The sequence below is a fragment of the Protopterus annectens genome, chromosome 9.part0 (assembly GCF_019279795.1).
Source record: "Protopterus annectens isolate FY-2018-M chromosome 9.part0, PAN1.0, whole genome shotgun sequence".
NCBI classification, from domain to species: domain Eukaryota; kingdom Metazoa; phylum Chordata; order Ceratodontiformes; family Protopteridae; genus Protopterus; species Protopterus annectens.
In genome coordinates, this window is record NC_056743.1 from 954,488,398 (window position 1) to 954,514,127 (window position 25,730).

Here is a 25,730-nt window from a genome sequence, read left to right on the forward strand (position 1 = left end):
TATAAACCTCTTTTTATGCCAGTGTATTTACACAAAATCATCATACATATAAATAAAAATGTATATAAAAATACAAATATATATACACGTACATATAAACATAGTACTTAAATAGAAATATATATCTAATAAAAAAAAAATATATATATAGAAAGCATAAAAATATATAAAGCATCAGAGCACCCAAAACTGCAAGAACATATCAACTCTAGAATATGTAATGAAATAAAAATATAGATAGCAAATACAACCATGAAGCACAGATATATTTATATAAAAGTATATGCCAATCAATTTGAATATCATAATCAATTAATTCCAAAACTGTATGTACATAAATAAAATAACTAACTGTAGCGCCTAACTAAAGTCAAATTTAATATATCTATCTGCGTGCCGCTAATATAGGTTTTATACTGATCGACTGGTTAAGTCCCGGTTGAATATGGGACTTCAACCTTAAAATCCAACTCAACTCTGCTGTTTTCAGGTAATTCTGTCCATCACCCCCTCTCTTATTTGTATTTATAACTTGTAGAACCCTAAATTTAAAACTATGTTTAGGGTGTGTATCTATATGCTTGGCTAAAGCGTTTGTTAGGTTCATCTTCCTTATATCATATATATGGTTATATATACGATCTCTCAACCTCCTAGAGGTTAGACCTACATAATATGCATCACATTCTGTACATGTAGCTAGGTATATCAAATTCTTGGTCTCACGAGTGGCATAAAAATTACTCGCAAATGTGTGATAAAGTTCAGGTATAATAAATTGATGGTCACTAATAATGTATTTACACATATTACACCTTTCACAAGGAAAGGTGCCATATCTAAGAGTCGATCTATCCATAGTACTATTGATTTCTCTATCAGTTCTCTCAGAACATAATAATCTCTTCAGATTCTTGCTATTTCTATACCTGAACATTGGTTTATCACCTACTATGTTGCTGGTATATTGATCTATTAGTAATACACCCCAGTTCTTCTTAATAATATTAATAATAAACTTGTTATTATTCATATATCTGGTGTTAAAAGCTACCTTTTTATTATTAAAACTAGCTTTAGGAATATATTTACTTTTGTTCTCATTTTTGCCATTATTTTTACTACTTCCATTCCTTGTTGGATATCAGTCGATAGTGCATTATTGATATCAATAGGACTAGGAATTATATCTTTCTTATACTGTACATCTTTTTTCATACTTTCTATCAACCAAGTAGGGTAACCCCTATTCTGGAGTAATTCACATAAAATATCCCATTGAATGTCCCTATCAGTACTATTCCTACAAAGCCTAGAAATTCTTATAAACTGATTCCTCACAAGGTTGGAGAATATATGACGTGGGTGCATGCTGTTAAATTGCAGTAATGCATTCCTCCAGCATGGTTTACGATATAGTTTAGTGGAGATCATACTTTCTGCATCTTTAAAAATAGTAATATCTAAAAAGTCTATTTTAGAGGGGGATGTCTCCATAGAAAATCTAAGAAATTCAGTGGTAGATTCTAAAAAGGATATTAATTGTTCCAACTGTTTATTGTCACCTTTCCAAATAATGAGTATGTCATCTACAAAACGTCTGTACAACTAAACACACTTCTAAACAGGAACAGTGACTCCCAGTAGTACATAACCAAATTTGCTTACGAATTTGCACAGGGGGTGCCCATTGCAACCCCCCATGTTTGTTTAAACAACTTATCTTGGAACAAGAACAAGTTATTATTTAGTACCACATCAAGTAAAGTACAAATAAGTAACTGTTATTATTATCAAATATCCCATCATTGAGTAGCAGTTCCCTAACTGTTTCAATTCCATAGTCATTTGGAATCACTGTGAATAAATTTTTGACATCAAGTGTTACAAACGTATAAGAAAAAGTGGCCACATTATTATCCATAAGACCATGTAGGTCGTTTAATAACTGATAGGTATCTTTTATAACTGTGGATATATTCCTGACCAGAGGTCCCAATTTAGACTCCAAATAGCAGGAGATTCTCTCAGTCACCCATTTTTCCCCTGCTACTATAGGACGTAGAGGGGGAGGGAAGATCCCTTTGTGTATCTTAAGAAGTCCCTTTATGAGTGGAATCAACGGATCTGCCACTAAAAAATAATCATACAGTTCTTTCGTTATCTGCCTGCACATGAGGAGATAATATAGGGTGTCATGAACCATTCTAATTGTTTTAATAAGTCTATCACTGTCTATCTGTTCATATTTATCAACATCATTCAACACAGTGAGCATTAGCTCAGTGTATAGAGTAGTATTCAATAAGACGATTCCGCCACCTTTATCTGCTGGTTTTAAAACCAACTTGGAATCTCTAGACAAGTTTGTCAAAGCATTACGTTCATTAGTATCCAAGTTATAGAACAGGTCACTTTTCTTACATTTAAAATTGAAAGAATATTCATAGTAATCCCTTTCACACAGTTTAATGAAGCAGTCTAAGTTAGGGGGAAAATTAGGAACAAATAGACTTTTTGACTTAAAACAATTCTCCTTATTAAAAGCAGAAATATTAGTGTCTTTATAATAAAGCTTCAACGATACAGTTCTTGCAAATAAACGTAGGTCCACCAAAATTTCAGCGAGATTGCTGTTCTGTGAAGGAATAAATGAGAGGCCTCTATTCAATAGACTTCTCTCATTATTATTTAAAACATGACTGGAAAGGTTAAACACTAGTTCTGTCAGTTCCTTGGTTTCCTCCTTACCTGCGTTGTTTCGTCTGAAAACTTCCTCTTCCGTCAATCTCGACAGTTCGATCTGGTCTGGAACTGTGGGCGGTATTGCACTGGTAGTGGTAACAAACCACTTGAAGTAGGTCCAGACGCTGTTTTTGGTCTCGCTCCATTTCTACTATGCATCAAGGGATCCTGTTCTCTTAGACCCTCTTGATTTGGCGGTGGCGTGGCCATCACTTCTACTCGATTACTTCCAGCGTTTGGCGTCATATCCGAGTGGGTAGAAACTGCAAGTTCATCAGTGGATGTACGATTTAAAGGGGCAATGTCTATAACTTCATGCTGCTCATTTAAATTATGAGATGGAGCTGCATGATTATTGAGATGATTATGAGCTTTCGGCCAGAAAAAGATCTGGCCTGATAAAAAGTCTCGATAGTCTATTTGTAGCTTTTTATACTTCAGCTGTTGTAGCCTGTCGCTGTAGGCAGTAACTTGCGTATACATGGCATCAATCTTCTTTTCATAGGCTTCACCTTTATAGCGACTAAGTAGATCTCTATGCAGATTAATTATTAAAACAATTAGAATGGTTCATGACACCCTATATGATCTATGACTATGGAATTGAAGCAGTTAGGGAACTGCTACTCAATGATGGGATGTTTGATAATAATATACAGTTACTTATTTGTACTTTACTTGATGTGGTACTAAATAATAACTTGTTCTTGTTCCAAGATAAGTTGTTTAAACAAACATGGGGGGTTGCAATGGGCACCCCCTGTGCAAATTCGTACGCAAATTTGGTTATGTACTACTGGGAGTCACTGTTCCTGTTTAGAAGTGTGTTTATGCAAAATATAGTGTTGTACAGACATTTTGTAGATGACATACTCATTATTTGGAAAGGTGACAATGAACAGTTGGAACAATTAATATCCTTTTTAGAATCTACCACAGAATTTCTTAGATTTTCTGTGGAGACATCCCCCTCTAAAATAGACTTTTTAGATATTACTATTTTTAAAGATGCAGAAGGTATGATCTCCACTAAACTATATCGTAAACCATGCTGGAGGAATACATTACTGCAATATAACAGCATGCACCCATGTCATATATTCTCCAACCTTGTGAGGAATCAGTTTATAAGAATTTCTAGGCTTTGTAGGAATAGTACTGATAGGGACATTCAATGGGATATTTTATGTGAATTACTCCAGAATAGGGGTTACCCTACTTGGTTGATAGAAAGTATGAAAAAAGATGTACAGTATAAGAATGATATAATTCCTAGTCCTACTGATATCAATAATGCACTATCGACTGATATCCAACCAAGGAATGGAAGTAGTAAAAATAATGGCAAAAATGAGAACAAAAGTAAATATATTCCTAAAGCTAGTTTTAATAATAAAAAGGTAGCTTTTAACACCAGATATACGAATGATAACAAGTTTATTATTAATATTATTAAGAAGGACTGGGGTGTATTACTAATAGATCAATATACCAGCAACATAGTAGGTGATAAACCAACGTTCAGGTACAGAAATGGCAAGAATCTGAAGAGATTATTATGTTCTGAGAGAACTGATAGAAAAATCAATAGTACTATGGATAGATCGACTCTTAGATATGGCACCTTTCCTTGTGAAAGGTGTAATATGTGTAAATACATTATTAGTGACCATCAATATATTATACCTGAACTTTATCACACATTTACGAGTAATTTTTATGCCACTTGTGAGACCAAAAATTTGATATACCTAGCTGCATGCACAGAATGTGATGCATATTATGTAGGTTTAACCTCTCGGAGGTTGAGAGATCGTATATATAACCATATATATGATATAAAGGAAGATGAACCTAACAAACACTGTAGCCAAGCATATAGATACACACCCTAAATATAATTTTAAATTTAGGGTTCTACAAGTTATAAATACAAATAAGAGAGGGGGTGATGGACAGGATTACCTGAAAACAGCAGAGTTAAATTGGATTTTAAGGTTGAAGTCCCATATTCAACCGGGACTTAACCAGTCGGTCAGTATAAAACCTATATTAGCGGCATGTAGATAGATATATTAAATTTGACTTTTTAGTTAGTCGCTATAGTTAGTTATTTTATTTATATACATACAGTTTTGGAATTAATTGATTATGATATTCAAATTGATTGGCATATACTTTTATATAAATATATCTGTGCTTCAAGGTTGTATTTGCTATCTATATTTTTATTTCATTACATATTCTAGAGTTGATATGTTCTTGCAGTTTTGGGTGCTGTGATGCTTTATATATTTTTATGCTTTCTATATATATATTTTTATTAGATATATATTTCTATTTAAGTACTATGTTTATATGTACATGTATATATATTTGTATTTTTATATACATTTTTATTTATATGTATGATGATTTTGTGTAAATACACTGGCATAAAAAGAGGTTTATACATACACACATTTACTCCAGTAACATAGAGTTCTACCACACCCTGTTGAGTTTTGTTGAATGAATTGGTTAATTAATTGATCGATTGAATAAGTGCTTTATGAAATTGATTGATGAATTTGTTGAGTTAAGATATATAAAGCATTCATATTGTGTCTTTTTTATAAACCTGAGGAAGCGTACATGTTGTACGTGAAAGCGCTTGTTTTCTAATAAAATCAGTTCATTTTACATCGTGGAGGTCTCCGTTTAGTTTGTTCTGTGGATATAACTTTTTTCTTCGATGTGAGACCTTGGATGGTAGCTTTCCTATTTTTCCTTATATTTGTGTTTATTTTGGGACTCTGCTACCAACACACAATGGATACACCTACAGTGGAGCTTGATTATAATCCTGGTCTGAAGAGTCCGGTTAATAAGTGGAAAGATATTTTTGGTCAACATGAAAATCCTCTACTGAATTTGGACCTACATGTTCCTGTGGTTGTTAACAATGTAGGTACTGTAAATTTAAAGACTTTTTTAACAGCCTTAGAGAGCTTGAGAATGATCTGTATAAAATGCATTGACTGTTATGGCAGAGAAGACACTTGGAAGCATGTCTTCACTTCCAAGTAATACCTTGAGGCATGCGGGTTCTCTGCATGCCTACGTATGGTGATAGTCACCCTGAACTATTAAAGCAATGGCAACAATTAAATATAGACTTCAGCAAGCAATACATCAGACTCTTAATTGATTATTTTACACCTATTGAAAATATGTTAGCTTCCAAAGTGGAGACTCTGCATAGAGATCTACTTGGTCGCTATAAAGGTGAAGCCTATGAAAAGAAGATTGATGTCATGTATATGCAAGTTACTGCCTTCAGCGACAGGCTACAACAGCTGAAGTATAAAAAGCTACAAAGAGACTATCGAGACTTTTTATCAGGCCAGATCTTTGTCTGGCCGAAAGCTCATAATCATCTCAATAATCATGCAGCTCCATCTCATAATTTAAATGAGCAGCATGAAGTTATAGACATTGCCCCTTTAAATCGTACATCCACTGATGAACTTGCGGTTCCTACCCACTTGGATATGACGTCAAACGCTGGAAGTAATCGAGTGGAAGTGATGGCCACGCCACCGCCAAATCAAGAGGGTCTAAGAGAACAGGATCTCTTGATGTATAGTAGAAATGGAGCGAGACCAAAAACAGCGTCTGGACCTACTTCAAGTGTTTTTTTACCACTACAAGTGCAATACCGCCCACAGTTCCAGTTGAGATCGACGGAAGAGGAAGTTTTCAGACGAAACAACGGAGGTAAGGAGGAAACCAAGGAACTGACAGAACTAGTGTTTAACCTTTCCATGTTTTAAATAATAATGAGAGAAGTCTATTGAATAGAGGCCTCTCATTTATTCCTTCACAGAACAGCAATCTCGCTGAAATTTTGGTGGACCTACGTTTATTTGCAAGAACTGTATCGTTGAAGCTTTATTATAAAGGCACTAATATTTCTGCTTTTAATAAGGAGAATTGTTTTAAGTCAAAAAGTCTATTTGTTCCTAATTTTCCCCCTAACTTAGACTGCTTCATTAAACTGTGTGAAAGGGATTACTATGAATATTTTTTCAATTTTAAATGTAAGAAAAGTGACCTGTTCTATAACTTGGATACTAATGAACGTAATGCTTTGACAAACTTGTCTAGAGATTCCAAGTTGGTTTTAAAACCAGCAGATAAAAGTGGCGGAATCGTCTTATTGGATACTACTCTATACACTGAGCTAATGCTCACTATGTTGAATGATGTTGATAAATATGAACAGATAGACAGTGATAGACTTATTAAAACAATTAGAATGGTTCATGACACCCTATATTATCTCCTCATGTGCAGGCAGATAAAGAAAGAACTGTACGATTATTTTTTAGTGGCAGATCCATTGATTCCACTCATAAAGGGACTTCTAAGATACACAAAGGGATCTTTCCTCCCCCTCTACATCCCATAGTAGCAGGGGAAAAATGGGTGACTGAGAGAATCTCCTGCTATTTGGAGTCTAAATTGGGACCTCTGGTCAGGAATATATCCACAGTTATAAAAGATACCTATCAGTTATTAAACGACCTACAGGGTCTTATGGATAATAATGTGGCCACTTTTTCTTATACGTTTGTAACACTTGATGTCAAAAATTTATTCACAGTGATTCCAAATGACTATGGAATTGAAGCAGTTAAGGAACTGCTACTCAATGATGGGATGTTTGATAATAATACACAGTTACTTATTTGTACTTTACTTGATGTGGTACTAAATAATAACTTGTTCTTGTTCCAAGATAATTTGTTAAAACAAACATGGAGGGTTGCAATGGGCACCCCCTGTGCAAATTCGTACACGAATTTGGTTATGTACTACTGGGAGTCACTGTTCCTGTTTAGAAGTGTGTTTATGCAAAATATAGTGTTGTACAGACGTTTTGTAGATGACATACTCATTATTTGGAAAGGTGACAATGAACAGTTGGAACAATTAATATCCTTTTTAGAATCTACCACTGAATTTCTTAGATTTTCTATGGAGACATCCCCCTCTAAAATAGACTTTTTAGATATTACTATTTTAAAGATGCAGAAAGTATGATCTCCACGAAACTATATCGTAAACCATGCTGGAGGAATGCATTACTGCAATATAACAGTATGCACCCACGTCATATATTCTCCAACCTTGTGAGGAATCATTTCATAAGAATTTCTAGGCTTTGTAGGAATAGTACTGATAGGGACATTCAATGGGATATTTTATGTGAATTACTCCAGAATAGGGATTACCCTACTTGGTTGATAGAAAGTATGAAAAAAGATGTACAGTATAAGAATGATATAATTCCTAGTTCTACAGACATCAATAATGCACTATCGACTGATATCCAACCAAGGAATGGAAGCAGTAAAAATAATGGCAAAAATGAGAACAAAAGTAAATATATTCCTAAAGCTAGTTTTAATAATAAAAAGGTAGCTTTTAACACCAGATATACGAATTATAACAAGTTTATTATTAATATTATTAAGAAGAACTGGGGTGTATTACTAATAGATCAATATACCAGCAACATAGTAGGTGATAAACCAACGTTCAGGTATAGAAATAGCAAGAATCTGAAGAGATTATTATGTTCTGAGAGAACTGATAGAAAAATCAATAGTACTATGGATAGATCGACTCTTAGATATGGCACCTTTCCTTGTGAAAGGTGTAATATGTGTAAATACATTATTAGTGACCATCAATTTATTATACCTGAACTTTATCACACATTTACGAGTGATTTTTATGCCACTTGTGAGACCAAGAATTTGATATACCTAGCTACATGCACAGAATGTGATGCATATTATGTAGGTCTAACCTCTAGGAGGTTGAGAGATCGTATATATAACCATATATATGATATAAGGAAGATGAACCTAACAAACGCTTTAGCCAAGCATATAGATACACACCCTAAACATAGTTTTAAATTTAGGGTTCTACAAGTTATAAATACAAATAAGAGAGGGGGTGATGGACAGAATTACCTGGAAACAGCAGTGTTAAATTGGATTTTAAGGTTGAAGTCCCATATTCAACTGGGACTTAACCAATCGGTCAGTATAAAACCTATATTGGCGGCACGCAGATAGATATATTAAATTTAACTTTTTAGTTAGGCGCTACAGTTAGTTATTTTATTTATATACATACAGTTTTGGAATTAATTGATTATGATATTCAAATTGATTGGCATATACTTTTATATAAATATATCTGTGCTTCATGGTTGTATTTGCTATCTATATTTTTATTTCATTACATATTCTAGAGTTGATATGTTCTTGCAGTTTTGGGTGCTCTGATGCTTTATATAGTTTTATGCTTTCTATATATATATATATATATATATATATATATATATATATATATATATATATATATATTTTTTTATTAGATATATATTTCTATTTAAGTACTATGTTTATATGTACATGTATATATATTTGTATTTTTATATACATTTTTATTTATATGTATGATGATTTTGTGTCACTGGCATAAAAAGAGGTTTATACATACACACATTTACTCCAGTAACATAGAGTTCTACCACACCCTGTTGAGTTTTGCTGAATGAATTGGTTAATTAATTGACCGATTGAATAAGCGCTTTATGAAATTGATTGATGAATTTGTTGAGTTAAGATATATAAAGCATTCATATTGTGTCTTTTTTATAAACCTGAGGAAGCGTACCTGTTGTACGTGAAAGCGCTTGTTTTCTAATAAAATAAGTTCATTTTACATCGTGGAGATCTCTGTTTGCTTTGTTCTGTGGATATAACTTTTTTCTTCGATGTGAGACCTTGGATGGTAGCTTTCCTGATTTTCCTCCTATTATTTTAAGTATATAACTTTTATTTTATTTCATAAAGAGTAGATATTCAATATAAATTTTCTCTTTTGGAGTCATCTTTATAAGTTGTTCCATGCTAGTAAGATGGGGTAGATTTCATAGCCATTAATGGACATCATTGTGTGTCCATTATTCCCACCAGTAGTAATTTTTCCAGATTTTGTATTTCCTTTATTAGCATTAAACAGCCTGCATCTGTAGAAACTCCATGTTTACTTATGCTTTTATTTTTTAACAGGCATTTATTTGGAGTTAATTTATTAGTCTTGAATTTTGAAGCATGGCTGATTTTGCATAATTAGTTTGTGTGTTGTGATTTTAGTCGTTACAGAAGAAACAGCAAGACACAAAGAAGTTTGCATCCATGTCTACAGAGACCCAGAAACGGCTAACTGAACTTGAGCGCAGTGTGGGACACATGAAGCAGCAGCAGACACAACTGCAGAAGAAACTGCAAGAGGAAACAGAAAAGAAAAGAAAACTGGAAACTGAGATACAGCGAGATCAGCAGCGTATCAAAGTAAGCAGACTACTAACAATGCTTATGTCTTGATCCTCTTGAATTGCATATAGTGGTTTCCTTTCCTGTAGTCTAATAGAATTTTATGCTGTTCAGGAGCATTTATCTGAGGGTAGAGGACTGAATCTTTCCAAATTAACAAGAACAGCATAGAAAGCAGACATGAAAACATTGACATGGGCTTTTCACAGGCCTAGGTATGGAGGGAAAGTTAATAAACTCATAGCAACTCTGCTGTATTTTAATGAGAATTTCAAAGTGAACTCCTAGCACGCTGGCTTGCACCATTGCCTTCGAATGAGCAAAATCATACTACAGAATTTCATCATTTTTACACTTAGTTTCACCTGCACTTTCCTTTAGAACCTTATTAATATTTCTTCCTTTTCTTTATTTCAGTGATTCATATTTTGGCTTTATTCATGAAGAAATGTTTTAGCTAATATTGTCTTCCTAGGAGTAGCAGATTGCTGTTTGCTTTATAGTAGATTTCCACTCGGTGGCAGCAAAACAAAACAAAACTGGAAACTGAGATACAGCGAGATCAGCAGCGTATCAAAGTAAGCAGACTACTAACAATGCTTATGTCTTGATCCTCTTGAATTGCATATAGTGGTTTCCTTTCCTGTAATCTAATAGAATTTTATGCTGTTCAGGAGCATTTATCTGAGGGTAGAGGACTGAATCTTTCCAAATTAACAAGAACAGCATAGAAAGCAGACATGAAAACATTGACATGGGCTTTTCACAGGCCTAGGTATGGAGGGAAAGTTAATAAACTCATAGCAACTCTGCTGTATTTTAATGAGAATTTCAAAGTGAACTCCTAGCACGCTGGCTTGCACCATTGCCTTCGAATGAGCAAAATCATACTACAGAATTTCATCATTTTTACACTTAGTTTCACCTGCACTTTCCTTTAGAACCTTATTAATATTTCTTCCTTTTCTTTATTTCAGTGGTTCATATTTTGGCTTTATTCATGAAGAAATGTTTTAGCTAATATTGTCTTCCTAGGAGTAGCAGATTGCTGTTTGCTTTATAGTAGATTTCCACTCGGTGGCAGCAACACAACAGCATAAAAACAAGCATCCGGCAACAGAGGATGGAATTTGAAACTGTTCTTCAAGCTGTGACTTTTCTTTCTTGCCTCTTTGATACTTTCGTCTCAAGGCAATTTTTCTTTCTTTTCGGCTTTCAGGCAGTAGATGTGTACAGTCTTGCATCCCAGTTTTATGATGATCATCTTCAGAGCACTGATGTTGAGTTTTGCACCATATAGATCATAAGCTCAAGCCTGCTTTATCTCCTCTAATGAGGAACTCCTCCACAGGGGTGTCTGATAGAGAATCTCCACACTGAATTATTTTTGCCTTTTATTTCATTAGGTTCTGATGTTTTTTAAGCTTTTGGTACAATGTTCAAGACTGCTATTGGTCTAATTTTTTTTTTACTTCGTAGCGGGGCCACCCCTGATTAAGGGGAATGAGGTACACTTCTCTCCAAAGGTCAGTAACTTTACCCACTCTAATGCAGTTTTTAAATAGTTTGGTGAGGGGAATTTGCTTCTTTCAAAAGTCAGTAACATTACCCTCTCTAATACAGCTTTTAAAAAAGATGGTGAAGGAGATTCACTGGGAATCATCCTGCCAATTTTAATAATCCATGAGGAAGGTCGTAAGATCCCACTGATCTGGAAGCCTTTATCTTGAAGAGTAACTTTTTTTACTGATCTGGAACATATCTCTCAACTGTCCAGATGTTTTGCCTTCTATTTTTGGACTGTTTGTCATAAAATTTAGGGTTTTGTGGCAGATTATTGAGGATGGAAGTCTCTAAATAATGATATACAATTGAGTTTCTGACTTCATATCCATCAGAAAATTCATACCAACGCATATTATTCTAACAATTGTCTAGGTTTATAAGAACAATATTTAAAATATGTCCCTGTTTTTGGGCCTTTGTCCCACCATATTTTTGGTTTGCCCAGATTTTGTACAGTATGAGGTTGAGAGATACCTTTTGTCTTCAGGAGTAGCACTGTAAATGTGCTGTACTATGGCTGAAACCAAAGTTCTGCTGTAGAAACAAGGTAAAAAAACATTAGTGGAAGGTGCTCCAGCAACAAGTAATCTTGCTTTTTCAAAGCAGTTTCTTAAAATTTCCACTTTTTTTCTCTGCACCATTAGAGATGGAGGGGGTAAAGTTATTAACCCAAGTTATACTGAAGCATTTAATTTAAGCTGACAAAATAACTCTCTGCTTTCAGCCCTGGTTTCCCATGGGCCTCCATTCGTTAAAAGGAACAACTTCCAAAATCCCAAACAAGATTTTTTTGAAGTCAGAACATAAAAGAGAATGTTTAAACAATTAATTATTAAGTTTATGTTTGAATATATCATAACAGTGTTTGTAAATCCTTTTATGGAATTGTTGTTCAGTCTTGCCAGTATAAAGCATGGATAGTTGTAACATAGTGCACCAGAGAACTGGAATATTTGGTGGAATCTGTGTGTGTGTGTGTGTGTGTGTGTGTGTGTGTGTGTGTGTGTGTGTGTGTGTGTGTGTGTGTGTGTGTGTGTGTATGAGACATGGACAGTGGGAGAGCGATTTAAGCTTAAGAGTGGAAGAAATTTGACTCCCCAGCTCTTAAAGACTTCCTGTCGAATAGGGCAAGAAATTTAGAGGGATAGCCCTTTCCAAAACAATGTTAAAGATGTAGTGACATTCATTTGAAAAGATACCGTAAGTAGAACTCATTCTTGCCTCCCTAGCTAATTGGCCCTTGAATATGTTCCTTTTGTATGAAAGGGTGTGGCAACTACTGAAGTGTAAGTGAGTTTTACAAAAGGTGGGTTTCCTAAAAGTAGATGACGGGAAGCAGTTATGTAACTTGTCTTGCCAGATTCAGACATCTAAGTAGTTAATCTCTTCCTTTCTGTGTGAGTAGGTGAACCTGAGAAAGGAAGTTGTGATGTTCAAAAATGTAACAAATCAGGAATTCCTTCTGATTGAGAGTTTCAGAAGATAACAATATCATCCAAATATTAGAAGTACAAGTGCCAGGAGTCAGAATAAGAACTCAAAATGTAAGTTTTTTCCCACCAACACATGACCAAATTGACATATATGGGGGAGCAAGATGTACCTATTGCCACCCCCATATTTGACGATATATTCTCCCTCAAAGAAAATATAATTGTTCCATAAAATTCATTCCATGAGGGAGACAATGAAATTAATAACACTGTTGTCAAACTCAGTGAGTTTTAAAATGGCTGAGTGGAAAATTTCCAAACCAGCGGGATGTGGTACATCAGTGAAAAGGTCTACCACATCCATTGTAAGAAAACTATATGTTTCACTATACAAATGCTGTTTAATTTTGGACATTAAATAGCACAAGTCTTTAAGTATGTGACTGGTGAAAGTGTGTGTATGTTTCAGGGCACAATCAATGTAGATTGCCAGTGGGTACATTTTGGAACCATGGGCAGCTACAATCAGTCTATATAAGGAGGTTGCTAATATCCTTATGAACCTTTGGGCTTCCAAAAACAGCTGGTATCACAGGTTTAGAAATGCATAGAAAATCGTACAGGTCAGCAGTAGTAACACCTTGCATCAACGAATCTGCAAAAAAGAAATATTTTTTCTTGTATGCAGTATTGATTTCATTAATGGAGACTAGGTGATTGTTAAAATCCTGCAAAATACTGGGACATCTGACAAATGTAATCAGTTTTATCTGCTAACACAATACTACCGCCTTTATCAGGAACCAGCACTCTCAGGTTGGGTTCTCATCTTAAATTAAATAGTATATCCCTTTCCTGTTTGGTCAAATTAAGGTTCTGTTGTGGGTGAGAACCACATGGGGCATAAAAATATTTCCCACATCTTTTCTCAAAAATAGATAAAGTAGGATTCAAGGGGGATTGAAAGAGATGACTAATTAGTCCCTCATTGTACCTACGGTTGTTAAAAATTAGTTGGAAATGCAATTGCCTTGTAAAAAGTTTCATTTCAACCATTAAGTCTGAGTGTCTGGTTTAATGTGGGGGACAAATTTGCAACCTTTACTAAATAGTAAAAAGTGTGTCTTGTTAATAGACATGTTGGTATAATTATAACTGTTAAAACCATTGTAAGAAACCATAATGCCATTATCAGAAGATGCTATCTGGGGCTCAGAAAAGTAATTATGATTCTGTTTAGGCAAAACTAGAGGGGGGGGGGAGGGAAAGCAAGGGGGAGAGGATGGAAAGTGGGTCATTAGTTACTTTGAATTGGTCCAGCACAGGCAACTGCTAGGACTGCAGTGGTCGGAGTAAGACCAAGACAGAGGAACTGCATTGCTGCTTTTTTGAAGTTGGGACATACAGGACTATGGTGAGTGGGTGATGTCAGGTAATGGAAAGTGAGTGGAGTATGTAGGGGGGCAGTCCTATATCTAGTACTCTCTGTTGTGTTTGTTTCAAATGTATCTGTGGGAAAAGAAAACAAAATCTTCATCTTTATTGATGACACAATGGTACAGCAGTAGAGGAAGAATTTGAAAAGGATCACCAGGGAGACAAACAGTGGAAGCAGAAGTTCAGTGCTGAAATGTAAATCACTACACCTGTGCCATAGCATCCCTAGTGCACATTATCAACTTCAGAGATTGGAAGCTGTGTCATCAAAATAGGGAAACGATCTAATAGTGGTGATCACATCTGGACTAACATTATCAATAGCAAACAATTCAATGAGGTCTGTCCTCAGAACATAAACTGCAGATGTAAATAGGTATGCTTCTATTCTGCCAGGAACTGATTACATTGTATTCATTTCTGGAGGTCATATAAGGAGGGAGTGAGAAACTGTATGTTATTCAGAGGGAAACCATTATAAAATCTGAGGAAAATGGAAAGGGAAAAATACAACCACAAAAGTATAGGGGCTGACCATTTTCTTAGCAGACATTAGAAGAAACTCAGGGTGTTGATGTAGGTGCATAAGATCTTAGTAAGGAGTTGAAAGAGAAGAGCAGTAGGTGCACAAACAACAGATTTAAGGGACAAAGTACTTTGTTGATCTGCTAAAGTACTTCTTGGTTGTATTTTTTCCATTGAGAATGTGTTCATTGTATGAGTGTTTTCCATTTAGTTTTCCATATTTTTTCAGGTAAGCAGTGAACCAACATGTATGAACCAGTAATGACAAAACTGTCCATTTCAGAACATTTCAGTTACAAAACATCACTCAGACTATTGTCATCATAATCCACCAGTATTTTTACTCAACAATTGCAGACACTTTATTGACTGTGTACACATCACATGTCTGATTGTGATAAAATGGCCACGGTAAAGTATTCCAATTTGTTTTACACAAATGCACACTAGATCTGCAAAGACAGACTAATGACTTTTTAACTTTATTAGCTCAGCAAGGTTAGTCATTTTTTTATCAACCATCATTCCTCAACCCCTGTAATTATAACTACATTGCTAACTGCATCCTTCTGAGATGTCTGTGTGAAACAATAATGATCAGACTCACATATTTGAAATGTATTCACACAAACACTCAGTAGCTGAAGTATTCCAACTTAATTCACACATGCAAACACATGCACACACACAAACACTTATTAGTCATGCAAAGCCAGGTTAAGGACCATTTAAAAACAGCCATATGTTAAGATCATGATGTATTTCATCCACGGAGCCCCACACTCTCACTAGCCATTACAACCACTTTGTTGACTGTGTACACCTCTTATTGTTATGAAGAAATAAGTCACATGTTCTTTATTGGTAGCTTTGGATAAACTACTTGACATTTTCATAAAGATCACTAGCATCAGACCATAAGATCCAGTCATGAGTAGCACAGTTTAAACAGAAGAGTGTTTATGAGAATATAAGAATTATTAGCCACTTGATAACATGCTAAGTCAAATTTCACAGTGTCTGGAAAAGTAAAAGTTATCCAAATAATTCCACTTTAAAGAGAACTATTAGTTATGCAGAGGTTGCTACTGGCAAACAACTTTGCATTTTAATGCGTCATCTACAAATTCAGTGCCTGCTGCCCTTAAAGAAAATATTACCTAGGTTACATTAAAAAATTGGTGTGCTGGTGATATTGCCAAAGCATTTACTGTACTAGATCAGCTATGTAATAGGGAATGGCTAACAAATAATAATAGTAGGTTCATAGTTACTAGTTATGCAGTCCTGGAGATCATTAAAGAGCCTAGCCCACATTCCCAATTTCTCCAAAGAACTGTCTGGTTAAGTGACTTATTCAGTGTCATACAATAGGTAATTTAAGGTGGAAAGATTCAGACACTGCACCCCTACCACAAGAAACAGCTCATTAACCGGAGCTGCTCTGTGTCCGGGTTCCTTTGCCAGAGGTCTACAGTGCTTCTGCTTGAATCCAAGCCATCCAAAGCTAAGAACAAGAAATTAAGTTTATTTTGATTTTGATCTGCACTTTTCAGCTGTATTTTACTGTTTCAAGGCATTAATTTGTGCTTTTTTTTACTGTTTTTAGTGTTTTTGCCTGCTTCATTATCTGCACTTGTTTTGCACTGAAATATTGATTATTTAGTATATACTAGATCCAGACTTGCTGAATCTAGCCTGTTTTTCTTACACTTGAACTCAAATCCAGCCATCTTACATTAAGAAGGGCACACCTACACCCTTGTGGCAGAAAAATGTGGATATAGCTTTGTCTGAGCTGGGGATTGCTGGAGGAAGGATCATTGTGTGATTTCCTATTGGCAGACTACTTTAAAACTGTTTAATTTTGCCTATATATAAGCCTCGCATTTGCACGAGTATTGGCTCAATTAACAGGAGCTAGTCTGCATTTGGCATCCTTTGCCAGAGGTCTAGAGTGTTTCTGCTTGAATTCAAGCCATCCAAAGCTAAGAACAAGAAATTAAGTTTATTTTCAGTTTGATATGCATTTTTGAACTATATTTTACTACATTTATTTGTGCCCTTTTAACTGTTGTTGCTGTTTGTGCATGCTTCATTATCTGCACTAATTTTGCACTGAAATATTGCTTATTTATCATAGACTAGATCCATACTTGATGAATCTAGCCTGTTTTTCATACACTTGAACTGAAGTCCAGCCATCTTACATTAAGTAGGGCTTCCCTGTACCCTTGTGGCAGTAGAGTGTGGATACAGCCTTGTCTTTGCTGGGGATTGCTAGAGGTAGGATCATTGTGTGATTTCCTATTTGCAAACTAGTTTAAAACTGTTTGAATTTGCCGGTATATAATCCTAGCACTTGCACATAACTGCTCACTGCGCAACGTGGGTTAGAGGTGCCCTGTATAGACACATGCCTAAAATCACTTTTTCCCGTAGACACCAGTCATTGAAACCTTTCCAGGTTTCCTGCTGCTCTGCAGGCAACTCAGCTGAACACTGAGCTTTGTCACTTCATTTTGTCATCCCTGATCTTCTATAGAATGTTGTTAATCCCAGAGCAGTAGGTGATCTAATTTGCCATCTCACAAATTAGTACTTAAGAATAACCTGCTACTGTGGACAGTTTCCCAACATCTCTCCAACCAGCCTGATAGACATCTGCATACTGAGGCAATGTAGCAGTTGTCTAATGTATGCTGACAACCACTTGCAGTATGTGTGAGATGTAACTATACCATGAAATTAGAATCAGTCCTCTCATGTAACAGTAAGGAAGACATCAAACAGGTTGTCAGCACACACACCTCTCCTGTCATGCAAGATAAGGTCAAGACACATAAACGCACATACGCGGAGGTGCTTACAAAGAGCCAACCAAACGTCCAGAGACCTCCCAAGTGCAAACAATCCACACATACAGGTACATGAACAGAATTCACCACTACACATAACAACACACATACCAGTGTCTCAACAATTAAGACCCTAAGGCAAAACACCTCAAAACAAAATGTCCTGGCCATGTCAACTCAGTAGTGAGACACACAGATGTTCCCCTCACCAGGTTGGACAAGACGAAGGTAACATTCAGCTGCCTGTCAGTTGCCAGGATCCATAAAATCATGCACACACTCAAGTCACTCAGCAACAGCTCCAGTTATGGCTCTGTCATAGTACATGTTGGAGTGAATGACTTGAGATGTACCTCTCTGCACTATATGAAGAGAGACATGACTGAACTCTTCGATTATTTGTCCCAGGAAGGTATGTCTATGTCCCTATCCCTAAGCAGCATTCTGCCTTCATCTAGGATGATACCACAATACGCACAAAAAAAAAAATGATCAATTTCAATAATTAGCTTAGCTTTTGGCGTCACTCCAGGGTGATCCAGTATCTGTCAGCCTGGGAAGACATGGTTGACAGATCACTTTGCCAGATATGGCCTTTACCTGTCTCCTGAAGGCTTTCAGATACTGGCAAATATGCTTGCCTCCTGCATATTGCCTTTTTTAGGCAGTATTAAGTAAAACAACAAAACTCTAGATGTAAAGAAATCCATTAGCCACAAACTCAAGGTCATGTTGCTTAATGCTAGGAACCCAAACAGTAGACTGCACTCCCTGGAAGCACTACTCACCTTGGAAGATCTAGGCGTCTGTGCAGTCATTGGTTCAAGGCCACAGAGAGCACCCCGGCTGTACAAAGCTACAATACCTTTCACATATTCAGACCCCAAAATGAAATTGAAAGAATGAAAGGTGGGGGTGTATCCATCTTCATTAAATCAAACCAGTGTAAGAAACTTCACTGTGTGTAAGATTTTCAGTCCATATCTATCTAGTTAATCACTGTATATTAATCAGATCAGGTAACGCTAGTAGAAGTAGCGAACTTAAACTCATCCTAAGTCCAAAAAAAAATAATAAAAATATATAATTTGAAATATTGTACAAAATTAAGTATTTGAAAGTAATTCAAGCAGGGTAGGCAATCTGTTTCCAGTCGAAAATCCTTTAAGTACACAGACAAGCGATCCAAGTAAAACAAAAATAACAGAGTAATGGTTTCCTCACAAGGTTTCTAACTATATATAATTTTTGGATCTACTTTATTCTAACGAATGTTCATTTTCCCGAAACTGACATAATCTAAGAGATAATGTCGAAAGTGGATTTCAGCAAAAACACAACTAATAGAAGCTGAAATGTTCAAAATTTGTTTTATCACTGTAATGATTGGGGAGAGATGGGCGAAGGCTGCCAGCCCATTCAAATAGAATTTGATACATAATTCTGGCATTTGTAAATAAATGTAAACTACAAGCATGTTTTCTTGAGTGTAAAAGAATATTGTGAAATGTGGAACTGCAAAATATGTAATTTGGGATGGCCTTAGAGACATGTTTGTTAGTAATGTTTAAATACTATTTCTCACAAGAGACTTGGAGCATTTTGATCTTGATATCCAACTTATCAACACTCTGCCTTGTGCTCACATGTAAGTTTTCGCACTGTGATTTCTTGTAGGAATAGTTAAAGCTAGTAACGATTAATTAGGTATTTTTCTTTGAAATCAGACCTGTCCTACTGTATTATTTTAAGTTTCTGTGTGATCTCTGAACTCTTAGATATCTGTGTGGTGTAGTAGTTTTGTCTTGTGTTTTAATTATTTATTATTAAATATTTTTAAAACCTTCTACCTGTGGATGGTTTGTGTAGAAATAAGCTATAGAGTACATTGCATATTTATAGAGGTTATTGTAATAGGCCACTCTAAAGTAAGCCTTGACTGTTAGTCATACTACCATTGGATAATAATATTGCACAGTAGTAATTGGACACCCTTTTAAGGGCCTTTTAGTAGCTGATATTATTAGCTGGGTGGTGGCAGTAATTACTACCATATAATCTGGGTAAAGGGGCACAGCTGGAGAATCTGTCAGCCTTTCCCAGGAGTGTCTGTGAAGTTGTATAAATGCTTATCTCAAAGTGTGTGTGTGGTGTGTCAGCTACTTGGCAGGGACACAAAGCACTGGTTGGACAGAGAGGGTACTGGAGGTTTTAGCAAGCCCAGCTAGGCTGAGACCTGGACCCTATAGCTGTGCCAGTGGGGAGTCTTATTGGGGACTTGGTGAGCAAAGGAGCAACCAGCCCCAGACGGACTGTGATCTCTGTGTGCACTTAAGAGAAATTGTACTTTACTGTGTGTATTAGTTATCCTTTCCACTCTTCTAGGAGACGACCTCCCTGGTGTTAGTGGTGAGAATTGAAGCTCCTTGATTGCTGGGCCAAGGCACGGTCGTCACAAGTGTCTGGCAGTGGTAGGATCTACTTCACATACTAATTGGCTTGTAGTCGTGTGGGTAGAGCGAATTCCTGTAGCTTATGTACAGTGATCTCTAGAAGTGTTTTGTACTCTAAAACAGGCATGCAGTGTATACGCAGAGTTCAGATCAAAATTGTTTTATTTCTTTTGTTAGCTTAGTGTTAGTCAGGGTGAGCAGGCAACATGTCAGCAGATGAGTATGGAAAGCTGACAAGGAGCCAGCTGGCAGAGATGTGCCAGGCTAGGGAACTGGTGCATGGAAACCTGACTAAACCAGACCTGATTGCAGCCTTGGTTACAGCTGCATCAGAAAACAGCAGCTTGGTGGACACTCAGACTGACAGTGGAGATACAATATCCTCGGAGAATGGACAGCTCAACCTTTCTGCAGTGGACTTAAAAATCCAGCTGGAGCTGAAGAGACTTGAGTTGGAAGCCAGGCGTATGGAACTAGTAGCAGCCGAGAAAATTAGGACTCTACAAGCTGAGGAAAATGAACAGCAGAGGAGGCATGAGAGGGAAATGCTCTTCACCAGAGTCATGGAGGTAATGGGGAAGGGAGTAACTGGACCCCAGAAGCACAAAAGGTCAGTAAATTTCTTCCACAGTTTAAAGAGGGGGATAATTTTGATAGCTTCATTCATATGTTTGAGTGGGTATGTAAACAGTATGAAGTTGACCAACGGCTCTGGGTAAGGTTCCTGATCCCCTTACTCCATGGTAAAGCTGTAACTTCTTTAGCAAAAATGCATGACACTGACTGTTTTGATTGTACTGCTGTCAAAAGACATTTATTAGAATGTTTTAAGCTAACACTTGAAATGTTTTGGAAAAAGTTTTGTGAGCATAGACGCAAGGCAGATGAAAATGTATGTGAATATGTTGCTGAACTGAGCACTTATTTTCATAGCTGGGTGAGTGGATGTCAGGTCACTACTTTTGAAGGGCTGGCAGACCTTTTGGTAAGGGAACAAGCCCTTAGCACTTTGCTTGAGTACATGAGGATCTGGTTAGCTGATAGTGTGCTACTTCAGAGGAGTTGGGGAAGAAGGGAGACCTATAGCTAGCAAGCAGGGCAGCCCTGCACAGGAAAGGGACCCCCAGTACTGCTCATGGGACTAAAGGAACCCATGGTGGGAATCACAGACTGCCCCAACAAAATCCGCCAGTAGCAGGGGAAGCCACTAGTCCAGGTACAAGTCCAGAAGCTAGGGTTACATGTTTTGAATGCAACCAGTGGGGCCATGTGGCATACAGATGTCCACGGAGGCAAGATGGGGAACTAAAGGTGAGGGAGCCAGTAAGTGGGAAAGACAAAATGCCAACAGTAGGTTGTCTTGAGACAAGAGGGGTATGGAACTACCATTCTGCAGATGTCCTGAGAGGAAAGGATTTGGATGAGGCAGTACAATGTACTTATGCAGTTACATGCAGTAAGGCTAGGAAACAAGCATGTGGGTCTGGTAGCCTGGGGGAGACCCAGACAGACTACATACTTGCAGCCAGGACTGCTGAGGTGGTTACTTCAGGAAGTGAGCTATGCTGTAGCAGTGAGACTGAATGTGAGCCACAGCTGCTTGTGGGAACTGATGTTCTCTTGGACAGGGTAACTGTAAAGGTAGAGATGAGTAGTAGTACCCAGGCTGACAGTGAGGCACTGCTGTCAGAGGATGCCAGACTTCCTGTGAAGGGGGCGCTGGGAAGGGTTACAAGGAAAGACTTGAGACATGCTCAGCTCTCAGACCCTACATTGCAAGGCCTGAGGCAGGTAGCTAGGGAGGCACCTGATTCTCAAGGGAAGGGGGAGTCTGTATATTGGAGCAAAGGTTTCTGTACAGAGAGTGGACCCCTGAAGGAGGGCTAGAAGGTGAGAGAGTACAGCAGTTGGTAGTGCCTAGAGCTTACCATCTGGCACTTCTAGCCATAGCCCATGATATTTCCTTTGCAGGTCATATGGGCATAAAACGTACAAAGATGCATATTACGCAAAACTTCCATTGGCTTGGAATTTCCAGAGATGTAACCAGGTACTGCAGGACCTGTGAGCAGTGCCAAAAGGTAGGCAAGACAGGAGACAAGGTGAGAGCTCCTTTGATGCCTTTGCCTGTGATTGAGGAGCCATTTCAGAGGGTAGCTATGGATATTGTGGGTCTTCTGAGTACCCCAAGTTCCACAGGGAAAAAGTATATCCTAGTGATTGTAGATTATGATACACGAGACCCTGAGGCAGTGGCTTTGTCCTCCATTGAGGCAGAGAAGGTGGCAAATAACTTGCTAGAGATTTTCAGCAGGGTAGTTTTGACAGAGGTGCCAATTTTATGTCAGACCTGCTGGCTTGTCTGTGGAAGTCCTGTGGAGTGAAGCACATGAAAACCACCCCCTACCATCCCCAGACTAATGGTCTTGTTGAGAGGTTAAACTCTACAATCAAGTCCATGCTACGGGCATTTGCAGATCAGTTTAAGAGGGAGTGGGACAAATATTTGCTCCATCTTTTGTTTGCTTACAGAGAGGTTCCCCAGGAATCCACAAGTTTTTCACCCTTTGAGTTGCTGTATGGGCATAGGGTGAGGGGACCTCTAGATTTAATTCGAGATGAGTGGGAAGGTGAGTGTGAGTCTCACAAGGAGTATGTTGTGGCATATGTCCTGAACCTCAGGACAAGGCTCAAGGAACTCATGGGCCTGGCCCAGGAGAACCTGGCAGAAGCCTAACAACAGAAAAGGTGTGGTATGACAGGAATGCTCGGGCTAGATAGTATGTTGTAGGGCAGCAGGTGATGATTCTCATTCCTGTCAGACACAACAAGCTGCAAGCAGCTTTGGAGGAACCCTACAAAGTGGTAAGAAAGGTAAGTGATGTTAACTACATGGTGGAAGTGCTAGGCAGACAGCAGGGGCACAAATTGTACCATGTTAACATGATGAAATCTTACCATGATAGGGAGGCCATTGTGCTGAGCATTTGCAGTGGATTGCAGGAGGAGTCTGAGAGAGATCTTGCGACTGATCTCCTCAGTGAGGCTCGCGCTGACACCTCGGTGGAAGGGGTAGCAATGTCCCAGCAGCTATCTCCTACCCAGGTTTGAGAAATCCAAGCAGTGTTTCAGGAGTTTGGGGGCATGTTCACTGGGAAACCAGGGAGCACCCACCTGGTGCAGCACCAGGTGGATACAGGACCCCAAAGGCCTATCAGGCAGGCCCCTTATAGGGTGCCTGAGAGAGAGTCAAACAGACTCTGAGGGAAGAGGTACAGAAGGTGTTGGAACTAGGGGTGATTCAAGAGTCCAACAGTCCCTGCACGTTACCAGTGGTGTCGGTGCCAAAGATGGATGGCAGCAGCATGTTCTGTGTAGACTACAGGAAATTAAATAGTCACACAGAGTCAGATGCTTACCCCATGCCTAGGACAGATGAGGCTCTAGAGCAGCTGGATGGGGCTAAGTATCTTACAACCATTGATCTTACCAAGGGCTACTGACAGGTGCCCTTGACTCCCAGTGCTAAAGAGAAGTCAGCCTTTGTGACTCCTTTTGGCTTGTATGAGTTCACAAAGATGCCCTTTGGGATGAAAAATGCCCCAGCGACTTTCCAGAGGCTGGTAGATCATATCTTAGCAGGAGCAGGAGGGTTTGTCCTTGCTTACATGGATGATATTGCTATCTACAGCCATTCCTGACAAAAACACCTTCTGCATGTCAGGGAGGTGCTGGGCAGACTACAGAAGGCAGGGTCGACCATTAAGCCAAGCAAATGTCAGTTGGGTATGGCTGAGGTCTCCTACCTAGGACATAGAATGGGGAGTGGTAAGATAAGCCCAGAACCTGCCAAAGTGGAAGATTTTCAGGCATGGCCTGCACCTGTTACCAAAAAGCAGGTGAGGGCATTCTTAGAGAGAGCAGGGTACTACAGAAAGTTCGTCCCCAATTATAGTACCATAGCTGCTCCCCTCACAGACCTGACAAGGAAGAACAGGCCAGATAAGGTTGTGTGGACCCCAGCATGTGAGCAGGTATTTCAGAAGCTTAAGGAAGCTTTGGGAGGACCCCCTGTGTTAGCCAATCCAGATTATAGCAAAGAATTTGTTGTGCAGGTGGATGCTTCAAACTATGGGGTGGGTGCTGTACTTAGCCAGATTTCTTCAGAGGGAGAAGAGCACCCAGTGGTTTATCTCAGTCGTAGGCTCCAACCCAGGGAGGAATGCTATGCAGTGGTAGAAAAGGAATGTCTAGCCATAGTGTGAGCACTACAAAAACTTCAGCCTTATCCGTATGGAAGAAAATTCACTGTGATGACAGATCATAACCCTCTAACATGGTTAAACAGAGCCAGTCAGCAAAATGCCAAGTTGCTAAGATGGAGTCTGGGGTTGCAAGCATATGATATGTCAGTACAGCACCTCAGTGGGAGTAGCAATGCCAATGCAGATGGGCTCTCAAGACAGGGAATGGAGTGAGGTAAACCCAGATAGACCTGACAGTCTCAAGCGATGTTCCTCAGTGGGCGCTTGAAAAACTTGCTTGAGTTCCCCCGGGGGGGGGGGGGGTGACGATTGGTGAGAGATGGGCGAAGGCTGCCAGCCTAGTCAAATAGAATTTGATATACAATTCTGGCATTTGTAAATAAATGTAAAATACAGGCATGTTTTTTTGAGTGTAAAAGAATATTGTGAAATGTGGAACTGCAAAATATGTGACAACATTGCACTCTACTGGCCCAGTGAAGCATGTTGTGACCCTTTCATATTAGAATTTGGCTCCAGTGTGTCTGGATGAAGGTTTCATGCCCATTGTTTTAAGGCTAAAGTTTATGACCAAAATTTACATATGGAAGGTGATTTATTGCTCTGGTTTCTGCTAGCATATACATGTGAAATGTCTTCTATTGTTGCAAAGTTCTGAGCAGGTGTTAGATTGCTAAATAATGCAGTTTGTGGCCTGAGCCCAGGTGTTAAGATGATGACATATGAATACTGGGAAAACCTAAGTGTCAAAAATGATGTCATTTGGGAGGGCCTTAGAGACTTTTTTGTTAGTAATGTTTAAATACTATTTCTCACAAGAGACTTAGAGCATTTTGATCTTGATATGCAACTTATCAGCACTCTGCCTTGTGCTCACATGTAAGTTTTAGCACTGTGATTTATTGTAGGAATAGTTAAAGCTAGTAAAGATTAATTAGGTATTTTTCTTTGAAATCAGACCTGTCCTACTGTATTATTTTAAGTTTCTGTGTGATCTCTGAACTCTTAGGTATCTGTGTGGTGTAGTAGTTTTGTCTTGTGTTTT

The 25,730-nt window shown here is 37.9% G+C and overlaps 1 protein-coding gene across 1 annotated transcript in view; it reads left to right on the forward strand.

Annotated features, from left to right (window-relative positions):
* Positions 1-25,730, forward strand: part of KIF27 (kinesin family member 27) — a 1,524,306-nt gene that overhangs the window by 865,017 nt on the left and 633,559 nt on the right. Inside the window, exon 11 of the mRNA XM_044083686.1 lies at positions 9,969-10,166. Coding sequence (XP_043939621.1) covers positions 9,969-10,166 — 198 coding nt within the window. The remainder of the gene's footprint in view (positions 1-9,968; positions 10,167-25,730) is intronic.